The sequence below is a fragment of the Gordionus sp. m RMFG-2023 genome, chromosome 2 (genome assembly GCF_954871325.1).
Source record: "Gordionus sp. m RMFG-2023 chromosome 2, tfGorSpeb1-WG-v2, whole genome shotgun sequence".
NCBI classification, from domain to species: domain Eukaryota; kingdom Metazoa; phylum Nematomorpha; class Gordioida; order Chordodea; family Parachordodidae; genus Gordionus; species Gordionus sp. m RMFG-2023.
The window spans coordinates 34,565,300-34,589,241 of record NC_088776.1 but is presented as its reverse complement, the minus strand read 5'-3'; the positions used below and the strand labels follow the sequence as shown (position 1 = coordinate 34,589,241).

Below are 23,942 nucleotides of genomic sequence, written 5' to 3'. Positions count from 1 at the left end.
ATAATGCTCATAGGCGCTGATATTACATGGCCAACCAGTTATATTGCCTCCTCGTGGTAAAAACGGATATCATAACACTAATTTTTCCTTAAATTTTGTTTTAGGTTGATATCATGGACGCATATTTTCAGTTAATTGAATTTTTCTTCAGTCAATATGGTAAATTAGTATAAAAAATATATTAAGAAATTAAAAATAGTATTAAAAGCCGATATTAAATCGCTAATTTTATAGAACATACTAATATTTGTGATAGTTTATGATAAGAAAAATCTCTTTTAGAGTCCTTGAATATGCATCGTGATATACTAAAATATCATTTTTAAAACATATTTAGCGGTTATATTAACAAAATATTTTTAATAGACATATTTTACCAATTATTGTGGATAAAATCAAATCTATTTATAAAAAACTTCCATTATTCTAGCTAATTAACCAAAATATTTAACGCTTATTAAAATATATGAAAAGTTTTAAAACATTTTTTATAAATCTTAAAATATGTTTTTAAAATAGAATTTTAGTTAATATTTTGAATTCGATTTTTTAAACTTTCCGATTAAAAGTTGACCAAATAATATTATATAAGTCTATAGATTTGGCAAATAGAGGTTCAAACCTTTCTACCATCTACGAGAAAAATCCCCAGCCCAGATCCTTTTTAAAAATCGAATTCCATAAATTTGATAATATTTAAAAGTTTTTTGAATTGAGTTAATTGATTGCCAATTTTAATTTTGGTTAAAATACTCTCAAAATGTATTTCTTTGAGCTCTTTCTACTACTGCGGAAGAAAAAATATTATATGTAACAATGTAGGCCTTAAAATCTGTTGTGGTATAAAAAGTTTCCTTGTTAATATATTTTAGCTTGCATAAAGTACAATTTGTGTTTACTTTATCATTCTTGATGCAAAAAAATAAAAAAATGCAATCTAGATTGGCAGATTCTTTATGCTAAATAAGTATAAATGATACTTCTTCATATTCTTAATGATTTTTATTTTTATCTGAAGAGTTAGCCTACGTCTTTTACTATGATATGTATAATTATCTATTTCATTTTCATATAACTGCTCTGGATTGTAAATTTCCTCAATTTCCATAATTTAATTTGTAAAATAAAGTGAATTTGTTGAAAAATAATTCAACGATTATTCTATTATCAATTTATTGAAAATATACAAATTTACTTTCAAAAATAAAATGTCTTTAGAGCATTTTAAAATACTTATAATTAAAAAAATAAATTGCGTTACTAATGTTGTTGAACGGCTCGTTTTGAGCCGATTTTTAAAAACGGCTAACTCAACATTTTATCCAGAAAAATATTACTCAAGCTTGAAGATTTTACTCATAGTTGACACAAAGGTTTGGACATCTATATGCAAAATCTCGAGGCTTAGGCAATATTTTTCTGGCTTAAATATTGAGTTAGAAGTTTTTAAAAATCGGCTCAAATTCAGTGGCCACATACTTTTTGAGGGATGGAAGCAGAATATCTCCCTGAAAAGTCCACCCCCCCCCCTTCAAAAAAATGGTTGATTATTTTTTCATAAATTTCAATAATAATTTTTACTGCATCAAAATCAATCTTTAATATATAATATATACTTTTAAAAATATGACTTTAAAATTAATAATTTAGACAAATTAGGTGAAGAGAAAGCGAAAGAATTTATAATTTCATCAATGCTTAATTGTTTAAAATTTTTTCCCCGTTGATAAAATGGTTAAGTTATTATGAAATGTATCTTTCATGTACTACGAAGTCTTATTTTAATTAATTTAATTTTACTCAGACTCTTAGTAGGAATGGTTAATAAATATTTATATAAAATTGTTAAATTTAAGAAAGCTTAAAATTTTAAAACGATAAGGTAAAATAAACGAATAGTTTTTCCAGCGTGTAATAATTACATCCCCCGTTTTAGCCATCTTATAAATATTTCGAAACTTCAGACTTGAATTTAAATGGTAAAATTCACAGATATCCTCGATATCATCTTTAACGATTGACTTTTCCGCCATTCCCTTTGGTGCAAAAAAATGATGTTTGATTTAAAAATTTCATATTTTGAAGCTTTTCTTCATATCGTTAAAATTAAGCCCACCATGTCTCTTTCAAATGTGGTCTGACCATTTATCATCTCTTATAATATGTCATGTGCAATTATTAATTAAGTATTTGTATATCTTTTGGTTAATATTTTTGGGCATATTTTAAAATTGTAAAAGTAATTTTATGACAAGAAATCTCGGATAACAACCTAATTTAAACACCAATCAATATTTATTAAAATGTAATAATAAGACCTCTTACTTATTATTTATTTTAATATGTATTAACGGAATCTAAACCAGAATCACTTGGTTAAGGATGGGTGTAGTAAAACAATAAAAGAATTAAATAAAAAAGGTTATACCTAAAACGAATTATTTGTTATTCGATATTCGATTCGATTTGATTCGATTCGTATTTTACGAATACGAATAACACAATTATTTGATTCGAAAATTCGAATCGGATTCGAAAATTCGAATCGAATTCGAATAAGGAAAATATATTATTCGTCGAATAATTTTTTATCTATTATTCGATCGAATTATTCGAGATTATTAAATTAAAATAATTTATAGTATTAATATATATTGGAAAATAATCATATATAAATCATATATTATTATTTGAAATTATCAATTTAATAAAATCTCCTAGTGGAATAATGAAATGCGCCAAATTTTGAAACTCCATTTTAATTTATCTCATAATAGACCATTACTTTAGAAATTTCTTTTATGATAGAGATGGACGAAGAAGGTAATTTATATAACACATAACATATACAATTATAATAAACTGTTAATCCCATCACATCAAGAATGACGGGCAAACCTAAACAATCCGAAAAACTTTATGTTTGAAAAATTGGCTGTTGTCAGATTTATCTTCTACATTATAGATATGAATATTATATTGATTTTTCCACATTGTATATAAATATATTATATATGTATGCTTCTATTTTGTCTTACTAATAAAATTTATTTGTCTTTATCCTTAGTTAAATTTACAAAATAAATTTTATAATAGATCTTTTTTAATTCATGGTAAATAAAATTTTCGAATCGAATAATCATTTTATTATTCATACGAATACGAATAATAAATTATTCGATTTAAACGAATACGAATAATTCCATAATTCGATTCGTATTTTTGTAGGTATAAAAAAGATACTCCACTCAAATTTTTAGAAGCAGTTGCTTCGGACCCCCCTCTCTGTTGAAGGGGCCACTGCTCAAATTGAGCCCTTTAACAAAGCGAATTTATTACAATAGCTCATTGCTAAACAATATGCATCATACATTTGTTAAGTAATTACCTAACTTAATACAAACAAAATGTAATTCGCTACTTCCCGAATCTGTCAATTTTCCAAGAGGATGCAAAATTCCTGTTTTACCGGGAAGTAAAAGTGCTTTGCTCGTGGTACCAATAAAAATTAAAGTTCAAATTAGAGCTAGTCTAGGAGGGGGATAAATGCCTGCATCTTAGAGGCCCCCCTTAGGGAGACTTAAAATATAGCCTGGGAGATAAAGGGCACTGCATAATATTATAAAAGTTATTTATTATATATCTCGTAAAAACGTTATAAACTTATATAGTATTTCTTATTATTTTAAACCTTTCTATAATCTGTAGAAGAAAGGTCACCGATTATATTATGCCCATCTTGTTGCAAAATAGCAACGGTCTGGTTGAAATGATGATGTTCCATGGTAGAAGTGGTGTAGATAGCTGCCAAAGGAGTATCTGTCTCTTTCATAAACGTGTTATTTTTACCCCTGTGATCCAGATCATGACATAAACTTGCTATGAACAAAGCTAAACTCTAAAAATATAAAATTATAGAAATATTTTAGGACAGTTTTCAGTCTATAATCTAAATAATATACTGAAACGTCAGAGTCAGATATTGATACCATGATTTTAAATATTATAGTTTTAAAAAAGTGATTCATTAAAATGATTTTATTTTTTGCATTCAAAAAAAAATAAATTGTAAGCTAGTCATCCTAATTTATTTCAAATTTTCTATTATAATTAAGAGCCCAATTTGTTATCATTTTTTAAGAAATCTTTTATCCGCTTTTAATAATTACTTATCAAGTATTGGAAATCTAAGAATATTATAACTATTTTTGCCATAAGAAAAACGTGCGTTTAATTGCACAACAAATTTTAAATGAATTCATATATATTCGTAGGCATAATCCGTTAAATACAAAATCATTTTTTATTATATACATTTTAAATTTTAAAAAATATGTAAATCTATATGGCAAATAAACTCCCATTTGCTTATATCTAGGATGACAAATAGACTCCCATTTGCTTATATCTAGTATATATCAATATCATGGTCATTCAAATCTGCTCCAAAATAGATATTAATCCATGACATTTGAACAATTTTTAAACAAGATCTTTTTTTTAATTTTTATTAATAAAAAACATATTTTTAATAACCTCTAAATGGTCAAACTTCTCTGAATATATCTTCAATATGACATATGCTGCATGAGCAACGTAAAATCCATGAGTCCAGTTATGGTAAGGTACATTTCTATAGTTTTTTCTAACAGTAAGTATGAAACGCGCCACTAACTCCAAATTCAATCTAATATATAAATTACATAGGAAAGTTAATTATATATTTTTAACATTGCTTGTTATATAATAAACCTAAAAAAAATATACAATCATACTAGTTTGATAAATCTTATTTGAGAACTTAAATATGTAAAATAAATTGGCAGGAGTTAATTCGGGTGACTTCTGTTTGATTTTTATAAGGGTATAATTTTTATAAATTCAAAGTTCATGAGTAATTAATTTAAATAATTAAATAAAAAATAATCCAATTTAAATTTTAATCAATTATTTTGAGATTGTAACTCCCCTATGCATATGCGGAGGCTGTAACACTTCCATACATATAATTATTCCTAAATCTGATTCTTACAAATAAAATCATCGATAATATTTATTCGTTTCCAAAATGTCAATCGAATTATTATTTATTATTAAATTGTATTTTACCTATTTTTTCCAAACAGATCATTATACATAAAGAAAACCAATTCTGGTTTAAGATCATTATGGTTTTTATCGATGTCATTATCAAAATCGAAACTATATATTTTTTGTTTGAAATAAAAATATTTTATTTTACAATACGATAGTGATAATCAGGGTTTTGAAATGTTAAGTATAGCGGTTCTTCGTTCCGAGTTTTAGTTTAAAATTTTATAAAGGTTTTGTTCCATTCAATTTTTTTTCAAAAATTCATATTGGTTCGGTTTATAATTTATTACGGTTCTTTTCGGTTTGTTCCGGTTTTTACAAATTTGATTTTAAAAAAAAATTAATCATAAACCATATATTAACCTTAGAAAAAAATCTTTTTAATTTATATTTTTATTTCTTATTTAATTTAGCCATGATAATCTAATAAATATTTTTATTAAACTTAGTAAATATAAATTAGACAAATTAATTTTTTTTATTTCATAAACAAATAAGATAAAAACAAGCATGCGCAAATATAATGAGGAATAAAATAACGCATAAATAAAATGAAATTTATACTATTTATTTTTAAAAAGAGAATTAGAACGGATAACTAAAAAATTTTTCTAATATTTCAGGATTCAATTTAGTTCTCTGCCAAGAGAATATAAACTTAAGGCTAAAAAATGCTCTTTCTATGGATACCTGCTCAGCTGGAACTGCTAGCACAATAATAGCTAACTTATAAAGTTCTGGCATACTATTCTTTACTCACCCAATAATACAAAAGATTAGTATCTTTTTCTAACCTCTCCTTATAATGACCGAATTATATATTCTATTTCTATATATTTACTATAATTTTCTCCCTGAGAATTATTCTTATTAAGGCATTCCGACTTTAATAAATCTTCAAAATCATTATCTAAATTATCTTTCGAATATGAACACGTAGGCATAGTATCTAAAATTTCAATATTCTGATTATTATCAAGTTCCAGGTTTTAAAAAGATGTTTTTTGGCGATCTCCTTTTCTTCAAATGTTAAAAATCAGTACTTGATTTTTTATTAGATGTTAGTTATTAATGCTAATTATATGATTTTTCCCTAAATTATTAGCAAGTATTATTATAAAAGCTTATTAATTACTAATATATATAAATTAGAATAAACTTGTTAATTTAACCAAGAATTGTTTTGGTGATTTTAAGATTATATCTTATCTAAATTGAGTATTTAAAGTAAAAACAATAAACTTGGTTATTGATTGATATGTAGATAATATAAAAAAATTTTAATTATAAAATAAATCACGAATTTAAAAATTGCTTCCAAGAAAAATTAAAATTTCAAATATATAATTTAAAATCCATTATTTTTTAAAACCGTTTTGAACCGGTTTAAAATATTTATAACAGTTCGGTTCGCTCTTTTTATATTTTCTTTATAACGGTTCAGTTACGGTTACGATTCAGAAAATTATAACGGTTCATTCCGGTTTGGCGGTTCGGTTCGGTTTAAAACCCTGGTGATAATAAAATGAATAAACTTCTATTTTGTCACTCCTTTTTCTAAACTCATAATAAGAAAAATATTTCACTTTTCTATAGGTTTACGTTAGATAACAATAAAATTTCAACATATTTTTGGGAGAAAGAAGTGTGGGGGGGGGGGAGGTATTAACTTAAATTGATATTTATGAAAAAATAATTTCCCGAAGGGGGTATTTTTGCTCCCACCCCTAGTTATGCCAATATGGGAATATGTTTTCTAATTAAACTAATTATTTTTTTGTATTCAATTTTAATTTCTATTATTCCCTTCCAGGTTCAATTTCAATTCAGGAAAAACATTCTATTTGGAAATCTGCTATAAAGTGTCTTGAGAAAATATTTTCTTTTTAAATTATGAATCAATAATTAATATTACATATAAAAAACAGGATTATCAAATGTAGAGCTCTAATTCCGTTGAATTTTAAAATGAGCCAAAAGTTTAAAATCATATATTAATTCCATTCATATTGAATTCACTTTTAAGAATTTTGAAATTTTTGATCAAAGGTCTGAATATATAGATTATCTTATTGGTTTAGATATTTAATGGTCCATACCTTGAATAAGTTAGCCATATTGAAAAAAAATATCTTCTTCCGTGAGTTATGTAGTTTCTTTAGTTACATACTTTCTCAGAAATATAGTTTTTTTAAAGGATACCATCTTAAAATGAAAATATTTTTTCAAAAAACACTGTATCTCTGAAAAAACACTATGAACCTAAAAAAAACTCTATATCACTACTTTTTATTATAACGAAACTATAATTGCCGGCCCGTCGTGTGTGATACTAGTCTCTATAATTAGGCTTTAAGTGGCGGGCATTTATAAATAAGAATACAATGTATAAATTATATATATTTAATCTGAACTTTCTAATGGCTTCAACAGTCACATCATTGGGTAAAGATCCCCCTTTAGCCATCAATCTTTCAACTTCGTCTTGACCAGCAGTAATGTGATAAGAAAGAACTTCTAAAGCGACTTTGTATTTTTTCTCAGATCTATATATCTTTTCGTAAAGCTTTAAAAAATTAATATTTATATTATGTAATATACTAGCTGCTTTATAAGTTTTCTTTTATAAATATAGGAAAATTAAAATTTTCAAAAAGTTTCATATAATCATTAAATAGAATTATAAAAGATCACATATTAATTATTAATTAGCTAAGTTTTAATTATACCATATTATTTTAAAGAATTTCAAATATTTTTTTTCAAATATTGTGAGCTTAGGTTGCTTACACGTTATTCAATCATTTTTTAAAATCGGCCAATAAAATTATATACATGCGACAAAGTATTTTATATGCCACAATGCCCTTATACCTCATAAGTTTATAAAGCTAAACACCCTTATTTAAATGACTCAGAAAACTAATATACTCGGAGTCTACCACCCCTTTTTCAGAAATACAAGTCTTTAGAATGACGATCATCTATTGCTGTATTTTTTTAGTACGAATTTGAGAAACATATCTTAGTGAGTGAAAATATTTTACTGAAAATGTACAAATAAAATATTAGATGAAACTCTTATTATTCACAATTTTGTTACACACCCATTAAACGTTGCATTGAGTATCATATATCGCGATTTAATTTATATCAATTTTTGTCATTTTTAATCCATTATGGACTTGAATTCAACTTAGGGTTAGGGGATTAGTTAATAAAGTATATTCATCTGCGTACTATAAGAAATGAATTCCTGATTGTATAATTATTGCAGTTTTGTTTTCACAGCGCTAATATTTATTTTCTAAATCTTCAAAATTCAGTACAGTACGTTTGGTTTATAATACTTCATTTATTCTCAAGTATTTTAAGCGTTGGCTCATGATTTGAGGAAAGGAATGTAACAACAATTAATATAAATTTAATGAACAAAACATTTTAATTTTAGAGGTTCATCTCTACATGACCCGCTATTGAATTAATAGATGATATTAAAAAAAATCTATTCCCACTACCATTTTACTGATTATATTTGTCTCTTTCCCCTTTAGGGAGTCTTGAATGGCATAAATATTTTTTAAAAAAAGGTGAGGCTTCTATAAAAAAGAAAGAGAGAAAAGTTCTACTTTAAATTTAAAAAAATTATAATAAGGTATCTTAAACTTGAGCATGGTACAGAGCTAAGCCACAATAAATGGCAAATGCTTCAAAATTTTTCTCGTCCGCTTCGTTAAAAGTCGTGTCCTTCTTATTAACCATTTGCATTACACCTATAATTCTTTTTTAATATACAAAATAAGAGTTATTATATACCATAAATTAATAATTTATTAGTCAAATAAAAATTATAAGTAACATAATTAAATTAATTACTCTTTCCTTATGTATATCGGCATGCACAAAATTGTTTTAGTTTGGTAGCCAGTAAGGTCATCTACTTTTCTACAAATAAGAAAAATTACTATAACATTTATGATTTCGTTTTTGATTTCATCTTTATTTAATAATTTGTCAAATAATTTATTTCAATTTATAAATTAAAAAAATATATTATATCACATTGAAATATTATATCAGATTGAAAGATTAAATTATGCTTGCCGGTTAAATCTTTCATCTGAATAGGCATTCTTTATGTTTTCAATTTGACCTGTTGATGCTACACTTCCAGCAATACCACATCCAATGGGAAATCTTGCAGTATAAATTTGTTTGAAATAAATCATTTTAGAGTATATAGTTATAAGATACCATTTTTATTATATATAGAGGAATTTGGGAGGGTATAAGGCAGAACCTAGCAAATCTCTGTTTTTCGTAAATTTTAATAGACCAGCCCTGGCATTAAAATTTTGATATTTTTTTTTAATTTCAAGCTAATATTTTGATTTTGATTAATACTATTTGAAAATAAATTATAAAATGTTTAATTCTTTGTATTTCATGAGTTGTCTAACTAAAATACTAATAAACAATATATTAAATTCACAAAAAATTAATTAATTTATGATATGATATGATACAATTGGAAATGCACATTACGGATACAAACACAATTGATTTATAAAACGGTTGCTGCAGAAATAGATGGCCATGGAGGAGATCGGCCGGGCATTTTAAAAAAAACCATAAGGGGCCGAGCATGGAAAAAAAATTTGAGCCCGGCCGGATAACTCGTAAGAAATTTCTTAAAGGAACAGGCAGGACTTTGCTCACCCCTAATTTATATCATACTTTTCAATAGACTAAACAAGTACAAGTTAATTTGAAAAACTGTTTATTTCATATTCTTTAAAATGAAAAAATATTATATTTATTATTATATTCAATTTTTTGAAGTTTTACCTATGTTCTTGTTTAAATAGTATTCACATCTTTTTCACTGCCTATAAAAATTCTATTGATTTTCTTTTTCAGGGAAGTTTAATAAATTAATTTTTACTTCTAATTCATTATATTTCGATTTAGATTTAAAGTTTTTATTTTAAGTTTTCTTATTCATTATAAAAAAAAATAAAAAAATAATTTTTAATTGTTTTTATATTTAAGTAAGAATTTCATTATATTTAAAAATTAGATAAGACATTCTGAAGGAAAATTATGATGCTTTTAGCGTTTTGCTAGATACATCGAAATATATTTTTTATTAATTTTTTCACAAGCCCAAATCAATATCTAGCCTTTTCATCCGGTTAACATTCAATATTCACGCATAACATTTTTTATGTATATAAGATATATAACCTTATTTTTTCTTTCTCTATAGGTACAACATCGTTTACACTTTGATCTCCTCCCACATCAAATATGCTAGCATATAATTCTTGGTTTTGTCGATCCACTAGAAATAAGGAAGCTCGGTCAGCATTCACAAGTTTTCTACCAAATTTCTTTTTTTATGTAAATATTCATTTATTAAACGATCATAAAATAAAAGAATTTATTTTAAATCAATAAATCCAAAAGAAAAAAATGTGTTTATGAGAATTTTTAGGCAATTAATCCACGCTACAAATTTTAATATATATAAATATGATATTTCAAGGGTATTTATCAGAGACCTGGAGATACCATTTACACAGCTTGGCCTGACCCGGGTTTAATATTTTCAAGTCCGGCCTGACCGAATTTTTTTTTGAATATATAATATTATTTTTAATTATAGCTAATAATGGCTTCAGTTTTAAATTATACGACCCGGCCTGGGTATTTTAAAAAAATTTATAGTCTCCTCCCGGCTCTGGCCTGCAGGTCTCTGGTAATTATTTTGTAAAAATAAAATATTATTTTCATTCCATTTTTTAGGAATAGTCATTAGATCCATAAAATATAAATTTATTAACCATAATTTTGAAGATAAGCGTAGCTATACTCTCCATATCTTGAAATATCGAGCTATAATCAAATAAAACAACGTGTTTTTAATATATAATTCAAATATTATAATTATAATAAAAAAAATTTTACCTAGTAACTTTTAACATAAACTCGTTCAATCGTTTTTGTTGGGTTAGTAATTTGTTACACTTTAAAAAAATAAAGAGATAATCTCAATTTTTTATAAAAAAAAACTTACTTCCAAGAAATGCAATGATGTCAAGCCGAACAAAAGTATTGCTCCGACAATCTAAAAAGACAAATAAAATTAATTTTAAGAATCTTATAGATACATTGAATATTAAACATAGACCCATGATATTTTGATTTTAAAAGTTTTTTTCAAATTGTATTAGGATTATTATATAGCCCAAAATAATATTTGCATGACAAAATTAAAAATAACTGTTATAAAAATTTATTTTTATAATATGTTACAGCTAATATACAAACTTAGCTCAGTTTACAAACTAGTTAGCTAGTATACTAACTATCTAGAGGCTTAGCGACTTTATAGTATACAAACTGACTTTTTAATAAACTAGCTAGCTATTTTAAATTTATAAATTTTTTTCAGGTTTTCGAATGTTCTATGATATTTTTCTTCCTTTTAGTATACTTCACTGTGGGCATTTTGTTATTTTTTATAAAATGCTAACCTGGGATCTTCCTCTCTTTGCATACTTTTTATTTTTTCAACCCATTTTTGATTATTTTGACTTTTAAAAATCTTTCTTCCGATACTTTTGAATTATCTTCCGCTCCCATTTTAAAATAATTTTTAAAAGTTGAATCCTGTTACGTTGAGAATATTAACTCTAAATTGAACCTTTGTCAAAATTTTAATATTTTTATAAGTTCATATGGCTATTATTACAATATCAAATTAAATATCATCTCAGGCAGAATTCTCATCAAAATTTTCTAATTCACATTTATTACCTCTATGTCAGCATCATTAAAGGGTCTATCGTTATTAGAGGAGAATTTAAGATATTCCATGATCCCTAATTTTATTTTATTTTTAAATTATAAAATAGAAATTAATTTTTTAATATAGAATTAATTCGTTTATACCCAGTAATTCTTCTGTTTCCGATATTATAGGTTGAATTATTACAGAATCAATGTCATATTCATAGTAGTGATCATTAACACCTTCTGGAAACCTGTCGTCACTCTGTTATTTCAAATATTAGGATTTGTAGAAAATATTTCGAAAAATAACGGAGATTAGCAGAATTATAATAATTAAATCTTCTTCCTTAATATGAAAGCTAAATTTTGATAAAGAGGAATAATAATTTTAATAAATACAATTTTATATAAAATCTTTACTCGCTAAATCATAAGCTTTACTACTATATTTTTAATATCAGAAACCATGACTAAATATTCAACTATTATGGATCAATGGGAGAAATATCTGTGAGTTATAAGACCACATTTAATTTACCATTGGTATATATTTTTTAATAAGAATAGTTTGTTTGGTGAAAGCAGAAAACGCGGTGGCAGTTTTACGCTCTGTAATTAGTTGGTTAGGAATCTTGATTCTTATAAAATAATGCAATATAAAATTTACATAAAGCTCGATAAATTAAATATATTAAATTTGTTTAAATGGTATAATTATTAAGATCGCCTAAAAATTTAATAGAATTATGTTTTCGTTTTTATATAAATCTTTAAAATAAAATCTTCTTTCTTCCTTTCTTGCCGTGTCCTGACTAGTCATATTTCTAAATGGAAATCTGTTTAGCCGTCTATATAGCTTCATCTAATCAGAATAAAAAGAAAGAAGCTATTTAGATTTAGTAAACATCTAAAACAAAACAGAATAGAGTGTCCTAGTTCTAAATCTGTATAGACTGCTACCTGATAAAAAGTATACTGGAGGCAAACCCCCCCCCTCCCCTCTATATCCAACCAATACCTACCTCATTAAAAAATTACCCGTAAAGACAACGAAATATCTACACCACAAATTATTGAGTTTTTAATTATAACGGCTTAAATATTAAGCTTCTAGCTTCATTAAATGATTTCTAAATTAAATACTATTTACTAATATCATAAATTAATATAGTTGTAATATATTAATCATGAAATTATTATAAAGAATAGTTGTTGGTCCTTATTTTTGGATATATTATGATATTAATTTCATTAAAAAGATAAATTTCTATGTTTCCTTTTTATCTTAAATGACTATGATTGTATGAAGTTTGACGAGAAACATTTTATCTTAAATGACTATGATTGTATGAAGTTTGACGAGAAACATTTATCTTAAATGACTATGATTTTTTGTGATTTGGTTGGTGTTTAGTAATCTATATTAGAATAAATAATATATCTTCCCCTATATAATTCAAATATGTAATTGGTAACCGCCCAATAAATTTACCCTCCCTCCATTAGATGCCTCGGCCATAGTTCTTTATAAATTCTATTTAGATAAATTAAACTGTTTTACAAAGGAACATTAAATTTACAAAATATCAATAACTTTAAGAAAAAATCAATTCTTTTAATACTTGTGATTATTTCCAAAACAATATTTGTGTTCTAGCTGCTGGACAATAAAAATAACAGTTTTAGTTATTATGAAATATTTTTAAACATTATTATAATATCATTACTTCGCCGTCGGGAGAGATTATATATAAGTTGGAAATGGATGCCTTTATCACTAAAAAAAAATTTTTTTAATTATTATATTTTCAAATCTAACAAATATTATATTTCTTGTAAACATAGATAATAGAATCGATGGGTATTTATATATTTTCCTATATTTCTTTATTTTTTGTGAGGTCACTCTTTTTGGGAGCCTTTTGCGTGTACCCTGGGTGTTTTTTTAGAAGGATAACATATTGAAGTTTTCAAAATTTAATTTTTGTTAATAGATTGATATTCTTTGAATTTGATATTTATATATAAATTTAATGGACGACATTAAATTTAAAGTTTAACGTAACCAAATAATAAGTAAATACATTTATTTTTGTCCTCCAATTTTTTTAATTTAAAAATCAAAAAAGATGGCGATCGCGATTGCGCCACTTTTTTTATTTTTTATTGTTTAATTTGTATTTATATAGTATATAAAATCTATTATCCATTAAATTTCGAAAAATTCGCTTTTAATTCATGCAGAATTTTTAAAATAATTAAAACACCTAGGGCACAAGCCTAATCTTTACCCATGCCATGTTAAAAAACCAATGTTTTTTAAATATTAATAACTTAATTCTAAAAATATCAAGATCTGTCTATACATGACTCACTAGTTTATTGATGATCTTTTACCTAATTTTTTTTTCTTTTTAACTAATTTTTTTTTCCTTTCTATATTCTTTTATTTATAAATTATTTTATTCATTAAATCTAAACTGTTTTTTATTAAATTTATTTGCAGGAAGTAATATAATGGGTGTTTTATTTAAATGCTGAAAAATTTACGTTTAGATATAGAGCTGATCAATTGAAATAATATGATGTTTGAAGGTTCATGAGAACTCACTTCTTTGAGGACTGTTTGCAACTTATCCATACTATTTAAATACATCTAAAAAATATTTAGAGATAAAATAAGCTTTTTATTTATAAAATAATTTATCTAACTTTGGCGCCGGAGTCATAACTATGTTTAATGGAGTAAGCTCTATTTTTATTAATACCTGTTTTAAAACATAAAGTATTATAGTAATAGTTTAGGGGTATTTTTTATGTCTAATAATGCCTTAAATCAAATAATATAAAGATATTTAATAAATTTGTTAATACATATCGCTAATAATAACATTTTATTATAATATCCATAACCTCTTAAGAGATTTATAAAAAAAACCATCATATAATTTTGTAAATAATTACTATGGGTGTGAGTATCCTCTTCTTTTTCCAACGTGAATATACTCTTAGATCTGGAGTCAACTTTAATACTTTTTTCGCTGATACCACTTTGATTAGGCTTATCGGCTTGGTTGATTTCTGAAGGTTTCTCATTTTTATGAGTATCATCAATTGGTTGCATCATGGCTTCCCAATCCCTAATAGTATTGATTTTAATGTGACTAAGAACGTAGGCTTGTAAGAAAGAAGGATTATGGTCGAGGAATGTTTCAATTGATATGCATTGATCTAATAAAATTTATTTGCTTTATAAATATATAATATGCTAAACTTTTATACACTCCAAAAAAAATATTTAAAATTTTCGAAATAATGAAACATTTTAATGGCCCCCAAGACCCTTATATATTTTTTTTTACTTAGCATATAATCTAAATTGATATCTGTTATAGAGGAAATTAATTCGGAAATTATATTAAAGGAATCATAATTAAGGATTTTGAATAAATATTTTAGTTTATTATATATTCTATCATATCAAGATTATATTAACAAACTTAAAAAAAATAAGTGGTCAATTATAAGCTATAGCAACCAGAAAGTAGTTGTCCTACATATCATGTTGCTATGTTAGAGGCCATTATTAGAATCGAATACGAAAATAAAAAAAATTTTACCAATAAAAAATTTAAATTATACGTATGAATTGAATAATAATTATCAGTTTTTGTAAATATTCGAATAATTTGTTAATTTTTTTTAATTATTTGCATTGTAACAATTATTTTTTTTTAATCAAAGCGACTGTAAATCAAATTTTCTTTTCTGGAATTTGTAATATTTATTTTTTTATTCTAATAGTGACTCTTGTTTAAAATTTTTCTAAAACCAAATTAAAAGAAATATTTATAATTGGTAAGATTATGCAATAAGAAGGAGAAAAATTAAGCAAGCTCTTACATCTTGTGAGAGTTTATTTTTCTACAAATATGATTACCAAAATCGCATCTCTCAAATCTAGTAGTGTTAAACGGCTGGATTTGAACAAAAAAGCTAACTCAATATTTTATTCAGAAAAATATTGCGCAAGCCTGAGGATTTTGCTCATAGGTGGCCTAACCATTTAGACCTATAAGCAAAATATAGAGGCTTGGTCACTAGTTTTCTGGCTAAAATATTGAGTTATCGGTTATTAAAAATCGGTTCAAATCGAGTTATTCTCTAAAATAATGAACAACCTTTTATAAATTTATTTTAAAAATAGTTGGTTATATTATTGCATCTCTATACGATTTTGAATTATGCAATGTTTGAATTTTATCTCTTTATTAGTAAACTGTATAAAATATTCTTAAAAATTAGTTTTTTTAAAAAATGATTATTTCGTTATTCTTATCATGAATAAGAATAATAGAATTTTTACAAAAACGAATACTAAATTATTCGATCGAACTCTCTAAATGTCTACTATGTCCAACATGTCCTATTTTTTTATACATGAAATTTTTAAACATTTAAAAATTTTTTAATTATTTTTAAAAATTACAAATTCGTCCTTCGTCAAGATTTTTCATAATATTTTTACAAAATCTGTCGCATGTGCCCAATCTAGAAGTCAATATAAAATTTATACCTTATTTGTTAACTTACTTTTCGGTTAAATTCCGAGGGTAATTAAAAAGGGAAAATAAAGCTCTAAGTATAAATTGTTAATTTAGTTGGTGTTATAAATGTCACAAATTCAGGCCTGCTTCATCAGGTTTTCGCAAAGTATAAACATTTTTTAAAAACCGGATTTTGACGGAAACATATTCCTGCATGTGTAGAGTAACCTACCTTGAATTTCAGACAATTTCGCAATAAATATTTGTGTATATTATTTTAATATAAAAAATCTATATATAAAAATAATATAAATTAAGGGTAGTTCAAAATTTAACGACAAAATTGTCTGAAAACCATAGAGTAAGCGTTATCACGTCTTTCAAGATTAAAAAACGTGTGCTATAAATGATTTAAATTTAAAAGATTTTCTAAACTTCTATGATATTATATTTAAAATAATTCAATTGTCAGGATACAGAAATAAAATTCTAGATATTTATTTTGCATAATTAACTTTAATTGCCGAGTTATAACAAATTTATGAAAAGATTATATAATAATCGCAAAAATAAGTTTTGTTTTATTAAAACTTGGATTTTGTTAACCATATCAAAACAAACGAAATAAAGATTCTGATATAAATTTTTAGTAAAGAAAAATGACTATCCTAATTACGTAAATAAATACATAGTATCATAAATAAACCATAAAAATTATAACTCGTCATTTATCATTGGGTCGATGGCCTTCAATTATTTCATTTCAATTAATCAGATTTTAACAAAAGTCCTTTGATATAAAAAAAGTAATATTGCAAAGGTAGAACCAGCTAGGGGAAGTACTATTTGGTGGTTTTCCCAATAAAATTTTTAAAGGGCTTTATTACCACTTATTTCAGGCCTTTGGCCGGATTCCATTTTTTAAAAATTTTGATTTATCACTTTTTTTCGAATAAAATATCATTTTCAGAAAATTTAAAATTATCGTCATTATTGAGTTAATATCAGGGAACCAAACAGAACCGTTAAACCGCTAAAAACCGGTATTTTTTATCGAACCGCGAAAATAGTTTCTAGCCGAACTTGAATTGAACCGCTAAAATGCCTCTGAACCGGTTCGAGCCTAAAGATTTTATGCCTATAAAATAATGTGTAAGTTATTACTAGTATATTACAAAAATTTTAGTAATATTCAAATTGTTTTAAAGATTATTATCAACCACATTTGATTGATAAGTGCCAGTCATAATTTTTATAAACTTTAGTATATTGCCATTTTACAGCATTTTTAAATATTTTTATAAATTATAATGCCTAGAGAAAATTAAATCCAATATATATTATTTATATATATTATAAATGACACATCAAAATGTAATATTACTAATTGTTAAATAAATATGAAAGGCCATCATAAATCTTGAGTCACAAAAAAAACCACCATCTAGATTTAGATAAAATTAACAAAATATCAAAAATAAAAGCCTAATAAAATAAAAAAGTTTAAGATGTCATCAAGCCAACAGACGATAAGAAGCATTAAAAGAACAAACAATATCAATAAAACGAAATAAAAATAATATTAATTGATGCTTAGTTGATCACTTTTAATAGCAGACCATTCAAATTAATCGATGAGAGCAGTTTTAAAAAATTATTGATCCTATATTAGAAGCCGTGGGTAAAATTAAAATTAATTCTCAAAATATTCAATCTAATGTTGCAGAATAAGCTTTAAGTATCTGGTAAAATATAATCAAAGAAATCATTGGCGTACGCAGTGCCCCCCCCCCCCAAAGCCAAAAAATGCAGATGCCGGATATATTTTTCAAAAATATTATTGTTTATATTAATTTATATTTGTTAATATTTATTCGTATCTCATATTAAATATATATTTAATTACATTTATTATCACATTTATCTAATAAGTTATTTTATCAATTAATTTCGATTTCAAGTTTTCCGGCGTAATATTTACTTATTATTTTCAAATTTTTAGTGGCGTAATATTTATCTACCATTTTCAAATTTCTTATTTCTAAAACTTCTTGTCCAACAGGGAAAAAGAAATTGCAACCTTGTCCAACAGGGAAAAAGAAATTGCAACCTTGTCCAACAAGATAGAGTCTCTACCATCAAGCAGTAACAGCTTTTAAGGAGAGAAGAGCCAATTATTTGCTATTACTGAAATATCACAATGGCCTGAAAGAAATATTTCATCAGAAGCAAGAAAATTATTGGATTCAATGCCTATTCCAAATTTTATTTCTCATTAGAATGTATTATTTCATTATACAACTATTTTAAGTATTACTTTTCAAAAACATGACATTAACTTGATTAAGAAGATGAGAATAGCGGAGATCATTTTATCAGAACTCAAGGAAATTAGAGCTAATGTTGATGAAGAATTTCATATTTTATTGTTGAGTCAAAAGCAGAGCTATACGTGTTTAATATTTGTCTCCCTCGACTTGTAGCAAGGCAAGCTCATCGTTAAAACATTAAAATAGGATAAGTAGAAGAGTATATCTTGAGAGAACATTTTCTTTTTTAAGAAGAATAAGAGAAGCCTGCAGAAGTACCATTTGCAGAGCATGGCCCGGATTTTTTTTAAAGATTTATTGTATACCTTTTAAGGAATGGAAGGGGGGGGGGTGTAGAGGAGAATATTTTTATTGGTTTAAAATTTTTACGATAATAAACAAATTTTCGAAGGGGGCTTCCATACGTCCCTCCTCTTAGATACCTATATTTATAAATGTAACTCATTACAATTAAAATTTATAAATTCGATATAGAATATTAGTTTTAAGTTAAAGATCGATCATTTATTTCGATTTTAGGCACAAATTTAAATGGGAGAAAAAAGCAGCTCCCTCTTTTAGCACATGTACTTCTAACCCATGTTATTCTTTACGAAATTTATATAAAATCCCATAACATAACAAAAGAGTCAACAGAATAGAAATGAAAAGGTTGATTCATCAAGTCATGTTTATAATTCGATATAATACATAAATAATAAAAGTATTATTATATTTTATATTTAGCTAATAGAGAAGTCTTCTTTTATACTTTTATTAACACTATTTTTAAATGTAATGCCACAAATGGATGGCGAAATTCTCGATCTACAAATATTTTGAAACATGAAATAATTATGCAAGAAGTTTAAGAAATCGAGGTAAGAAAATCATGAACGCTAATATTCACATTACCTATATATCTATATCGATATTATTCTAATCAGATTGATGAACGATTTCGAAGTATAAAATATATCCTGACTGAGAATCTTATAAAATTATCTAAGGAACATATTCATTAAGGAAAAAAATGTTCTAATGAATAAAGATAAAGAAAATGTTTATTAATAAACTTATTAGTTTCCTTAAACTAAGGAAAAGGAAATTGGAAGCTAGAAAATTTGTTTATGTTTATATCACTTAGAGTGACATCGTGAGAGCGGAAGTGAATTTTTGAAAGTTTAAAATTAATCAAAAATTTCGATGATGCGAACATATAATAGCCAAACTCTTCATGGAATTATAATAGTCTATCATTTCGCCTTCAAAACATCTAAAAAATATTTTTTATATAATGTATATTAACTGTGCAGTAACTTTGTTTATTTGCAATAACTTTGTATATTTAAAATAATTTTGAATTTAATGGACTTGTAATTATATTTTATTTAAATATATTCATAAAAAAATAAAATAATAATAGATAAGTAGAGGTATTTTCGTGCAGGGTGGAGTAAGAAACTCGAGAAATGTGTTTATTTAACATACCCCATAGCCCATATCTATGTCTAGCTGTGTTTTGGTTAAATCAATCTATAATAATAAATCCCTTCCTACAAAAAAATTGACTTTACTAGAACTTGCTAGACCATTCAAATGCAAGTTATGTGTTTTGACCTGACCTTTACACCATTATTGCTCTCTTATCATTTAAACTTGTAATATATTAAAATTATAAGTAGTTATTAGTTGTTGTTTTAGTCCGGGCATTGGGGAAACCATTTTATATCTTTTAAAGAATTTTTAGAATGCTTTATATTTAGATTTTATATGATGCTAAATATTATATAAAAAACATTTTTTTTAATAATTTCAGTTTCACAATTTCAAATGCTCATATTTCATTATTAATTATTTATTAGTATAAAATTTGTAAAATGCTTTGCAAAATATTTCTATAAAATTAATCAGTTATCTGTTAAAATTTAATATACACATTTGTTTTAATGTAATTCAATCCAAATCCAATAATTGCTTAATAGATCACTTAAAATCTCTTGATCAGTAAATATAGATAATATTTGCATAGTGGATCAAGCAAGATATATAAATGAACAAAAAATTTAAGTAAATATCTGCAATTTAGTAGACTATAAGTCTGGCAAAATGTGGTATTGGGGAGTGAGGTGGTTAATTATTTAATAATAATACATAAGGCCCTAAATACACAAAATAATAATATAATATGAAGAATTTGATTATTAAATTGTAAAATAAATCAATTAAAAGATAAATTTTGGGTATTTTTTTTCATATACCATTAAAACTAAATTTTGTTTTCGTCTATCTTTTACTGATTCTCTAAACAATTAGAAAAACTTCAAAAATGAAAATATTGAATAATTTAATAATTAATTGTGTCGCCTGAGTACCTCTTGGTGCCTGAGGGGGGGGGCTCAATTACTTACACTCCAATATGCAAATTGATGTCTTAAAAAAATATTCGTTCTCTTTATAAAAATCATCATCCTCTTTTTATTTTTAATTAATTATTTTAATATTTGATATGTATTGCTGAATTACCATGAAGAAGAGGTTAAGAAAAAGCATCATGGGAACTGGCGAATTCAACAACACTAGTGTCTTTTTGCCGAGGAATAAAAAAGGCCAATATTGTTTGTTAATTTCTTTTGAAAATTAACGAGTGAACGGATATTTTTTAATTAGTAATTGCATAAGTATTTTCTTGTTTAACCAATTAATTTGGCGAAATAAAATTTTAATAATTAAAATTTTTCTAAGAATTTTATTTTTTCATTTAGATTTAATTGTTATTGGCTAATTAAAATTCAATATAATTATATTTTTAAAATTTGGGGACCTGAAAAATGGGAGCATATGTGGGAGCCAATTTTATCGATAGACTCGGTTTGGTACCAAAAAAAATTTTAAGGAGTCTGTCCATCATCGCCTTCCCACATGGCCACGAACCTGAATATATACCAAAGGTGAAAATCATGTTGTGAGGTCACAATTATTTACAAGAATTTTTTATTACCTGTATCACCTTGTATCACAATCAATAAATTGTTTTTTTTAATTAAAAAGTTTTTTATTTCCCTGCTTTGTTTATAATTAAAATTCTTTAAAATTTTTGAGACATTTATTGCGTGTGTGAAAACATCCCATTATAAACTAGTTCAAACTGGTTCAAATATTTTTCTAAATCTCTGGTTAGTTCATTTTTTAATTATTTTTTTTATAACGGCTTTATACACGCAATTCATTAAATCATATATACTTCATTCTGCTTACGGTTTAGTCCGGTCAGGTTTGGAAAATTCAAATTGTAAATGGATGAATTAATGAGTTATGAACAAAAATATTATTAATTGAATTTTTATAATGTAGATGTAGAATAATCCATTTACTATCATTTATTGAATAAAAAAAAATTATACAGGTAATTCGATGAATTAAAAAAATTTTGGAATTAATTGATTATTAGGTATTTATATTAATAATTCATAGAATTTGTTTTCAAAATTAAATAATAGAATAAAAATGTTAAAGTAAGTTATTAAGAATACCAATTATAATAATGTAATGGTAGTATACAAGCAATTATAAGAGGGAAAAAATTTTTTATAGGAAAGAGAATAAATATTGAAAATTTTTTTACCATTGAAGTCAAAGATTAAAAGAAATCTTTTAAATATAAAAAACTTAGATTTTTTTATGATCAAAAAGTTTTGAAAATATAAATAAGTATAAACTATTTTACATTAAACTCGACGGGGATATTTTAAAAAATCGTTCGCTAAAAAGAGTTCTCGCTATATCTGATATAATTCTATTAGAGAAAATAATATTTTGACAATGTATGAAGGTTCTCAAAAATGAGGGGGGGGGGGATTAATTAGGAAAGGGAAGATTATAAAAAGTAAAGGATTTTTACAAAATTTGCTATAGCTATTGTTGTTTTATAGATAATATAAAAAATAATATATGATTGGATACCTAAAACTATACTCTATAAAGGTGCCTTTAAAAAAATCTTAAGAATAAAACATTTTTTTTAAATTTTATTTTTTGTAAAAGTGAAAATTTTGTTCAACAAGCCCCAATAACGGGGTGAGGCAAACCACTTCAAGGGGCTTCCTAAACCATTGGTTTTTTTAGGCCATAATAAATTGAAATGCATTTTTATTTATTAATAATGATATGTATAGAATAATTTTATTGTTCAAAATATCATACATAATACTTATAAATTGAAGCTAATTATATATAAAAATTGAAACTTAATTTTGGCTAATTTAATAAACATTTTTAACACATAAAAAAATATGAATTTTAAGGAAAGATTAAGATTTCTTAGCATAAATCCTAAATACCAATCATAAACAGCCAAGAAATTGCCTTTTCAAGATTTTGAAATTTTTTTCATTACTAACTGACATAATTGACGTGTATGGTTTGGCAAACCCCACTAGCTCTAAATTGACAAATCATGATTGAAATAATATCTAGATTTGATAAATACTACCCAAATTATAGAAGAATGTTTAAACTTTGCAATAAAATTTAATTTACATTTGAATGATTATATATTTTAATAAAAATTAAAATTCTGTCTGTCAAATTTTATTTAATAAAATTAGTAACTAATTATTTCAAAATATATTTTGTCCATAGATGTATATTAATGAAAACTATAATAGGATAAAATTTTAACCTTCTGGTGTATATTTTAAAATGAGATTAAGTGGTTTGCCAAGCCCCGGGGTTTACCTAACCCCAGTCTCCCCTATATACAATAAATTTAAGCATATATGTTTCAAAATATCTATTTGTTGATTTTTATGAAAATTCGTATAGGGATATAAATAAAATTATACAGTTTTGAATTATATGGTTTATTTTTTTTTTATCAATTAACAAAATGGGACTAAAAAAATATGATCATTTAATGTGACAAAATGTATAAAATTCAAAAATTATAAAGAAACTATCGTAAAACTTTCGGGCTTCAAATCTCCTGGATATTTTATTGTAAAATGTTAGGCAAGGATTCAATACTTCGTGTCTCACGAGGTTTATATATGTAAAGTTTAAATTACGTTTTCCCCAGTGGCGTCAACAAGGGGGGGGGGGGGTAAGGATAGCCTCCTGACCCATGGAAAATATGATCAGGTAAAATTTTGTGTTTTTACTTTAATATTGATATACAGAAGAAAATTTTATTTTA

General features: G+C 25.1%; 1 protein-coding gene across 12 annotated transcripts in view; it reads right to left on the bottom strand.

Annotated features, from left to right (window-relative positions):
- The window catches only part of LOC135925282 (probable 3',5'-cyclic phosphodiesterase pde-5), a 53,068-nt gene that overhangs the window by 5,113 nt on the left and 24,013 nt on the right, over positions 1-23,942 (bottom strand). For 9 of the 12 annotated variants that reach the window (XM_065460516.1, XM_065460515.1, XM_065460517.1 and 6 more), the window contains 19 exons: positions 14,857-15,123; positions 14,605-14,660; positions 14,443-14,548; positions 13,620-13,669; positions 13,515-13,552; positions 12,431-12,530; positions 12,052-12,154; positions 11,917-11,981; positions 11,174-11,224; positions 11,065-11,123; positions 10,941-10,992; positions 10,342-10,487; positions 9,199-9,291; positions 8,971-9,039; positions 8,761-8,875; positions 7,509-7,660; positions 5,110-5,202; positions 4,537-4,687; positions 3,692-3,898 (listed from right to left, as the gene is read on the bottom strand). In XM_065460516.1, coding sequence (XP_065316588.1) covers positions 3,692-3,898; positions 4,537-4,687; positions 5,110-5,202; positions 7,509-7,660; positions 8,761-8,875; positions 8,971-9,039; positions 9,199-9,291; positions 10,342-10,487; positions 10,941-10,992; positions 11,065-11,123; positions 11,174-11,224; positions 11,917-11,981; positions 12,052-12,154; positions 12,431-12,530; positions 13,515-13,552; positions 13,620-13,669; positions 14,443-14,548; positions 14,605-14,660; positions 14,857-15,123 — 1,973 coding nt within the window. Of the gene's footprint in view, positions 1-3,691; positions 3,899-4,536; positions 4,688-5,109; positions 5,203-7,508; positions 7,661-8,760; positions 8,876-8,970; positions 9,040-9,198; positions 9,292-10,341; positions 10,488-10,940; positions 10,993-11,064; positions 11,124-11,173; positions 11,225-11,916; positions 11,982-12,051; positions 12,155-12,430; positions 12,531-13,514; positions 13,553-13,619; positions 13,670-14,442; positions 14,549-14,604; positions 14,661-14,856; positions 15,124-15,512; positions 15,529-21,992; positions 22,088-23,942 lie in introns of those variants that run through there. The other 3 variants (XM_065460525.1, XM_065460526.1, XM_065460518.1) reach the window with 3 other exon arrangements.